The sequence below is a fragment of the Danaus plexippus genome, unplaced genomic scaffold, assembly GCF_018135715.1.
Source record: "Danaus plexippus unplaced genomic scaffold, MEX_DaPlex mxdp_39, whole genome shotgun sequence".
In the NCBI taxonomy this organism is placed as follows: domain Eukaryota; kingdom Metazoa; phylum Arthropoda; class Insecta; order Lepidoptera; family Nymphalidae; genus Danaus; species Danaus plexippus.
Window position 1 is genome coordinate 972,509 of NW_026869860.1, and position 1,200 is coordinate 973,708.

General features: G+C 63.6%; 1 protein-coding gene across 1 annotated transcript; it reads right to left on the reverse strand.

The window, feature by feature from the left end:
- Window positions 1–365: 365 nt before the first annotated feature.
- LOC133320616 (uncharacterized) lies at window positions 366–860 on the reverse strand. The gene has a single exon (XM_061529259.1). The coding sequence runs from the start codon at window positions 858–860 to the stop codon at window positions 366–368; it is 495 nt and encodes a 164-aa protein (XP_061385243.1).
- Window positions 861–1,200: the final 340 nt, after the last annotated feature.

The following is a 1,200-nucleotide window of genomic DNA, read 5'->3' on the forward strand; positions in this document are numbered from 1 at the left end:
TCCCGGCTTCGTCCGGGCTTGGCTCTGCCCAGTGCGGCGGCTTGGTGACGTGCCGCCGCTTGCCTCTCCGAGAGCTCCCCGGACATTGGGGAGCTTGCTTTTCGGGCCCTCTTGATGTGAGCGGCGATCCCCCGATCGCCGCCCACGGGCTAGGCGTCCAATTCCATGGCAGGCGGGGCGAGAACCGCTCCTCCTCCGCCATTGGCCTTGGGCTTTTTAGGCCGGGCCTTCCTTGGTGCCCTTCGCGTCTTTGTTGCTTTCGTGCCGGGGAGAGACGGCCTTGCGACGCAGCCGCTTGCCCCCAGCACGTGTGCCCTCTCTGCTTTGCCAGCAGCCTCGCACAAGAGGCAGTTTGGCGCTGCCTCTCACTCGGCCGCCTTGTGACCCGAAGTCCCGCACCGGAAACATCTCCGGCTACGGTCCTCCGGGTGCTGGCACTTCACCGCCACGTGGCCGGTGTCAAGGCAGCGGAAGCAGCGCTTAGGCCTCGCGGCCAGCAGCACCACCCTCGCCGACACCCAGCCGACCATCAACCGCCCGGAGCTGCTGACCTTCTTGGCGGCTGCGACCGGGACGCGCATCCATACGGACGCGTCGCCCCGTGGCCCGACCACCAGTTTACCCGCCCGAATGTCCCCAATCGAGCACCCTCCTTCCTTTGCGACCTCTTGGATGACGTCGGCGGTCGCTACGGAATCGTCCAGCCCGGCGATGCGGATCAGAGAGATCGTCGTCACTATCTCTATCACTTCTGTCCAGTCCGGTTGGTAGCCGTGTGAGCAGAACGCGCGGAATGCGCGACGCGGCTCCGAGGCCCAACTCGCGCTCAAACTGATTGCGAGCGTTGGTCTCTTCGACATCGCTTACAGGGTCCGGTCTCGACACGGTAAGGTGCGCCGAGCCCGGCCTAATGCCCAAAGCCGAAACGTTTTGCAAGTCGGAATCCGTTGTCATATTGCCATGGTCGTTACTTCTCCTCTCTTCTTCTCCTCCGATCGTATTGGTGGCACCCCCCGTATACATGGGCCGACCCCCCGCCGAAGCGGGAGTGTGGGATTCCCCGGCAATAATACCGGGACCCACCCGGGGACTATTTTTCTCAACACGATTTTCCATTTTTTGTTTTGACCCTTTGAGGTAGGGCCAGACCTGGTGCCCTTGGGACGAGCCGCCTGCTCGCCATGCATCCCAAGGCCGGGC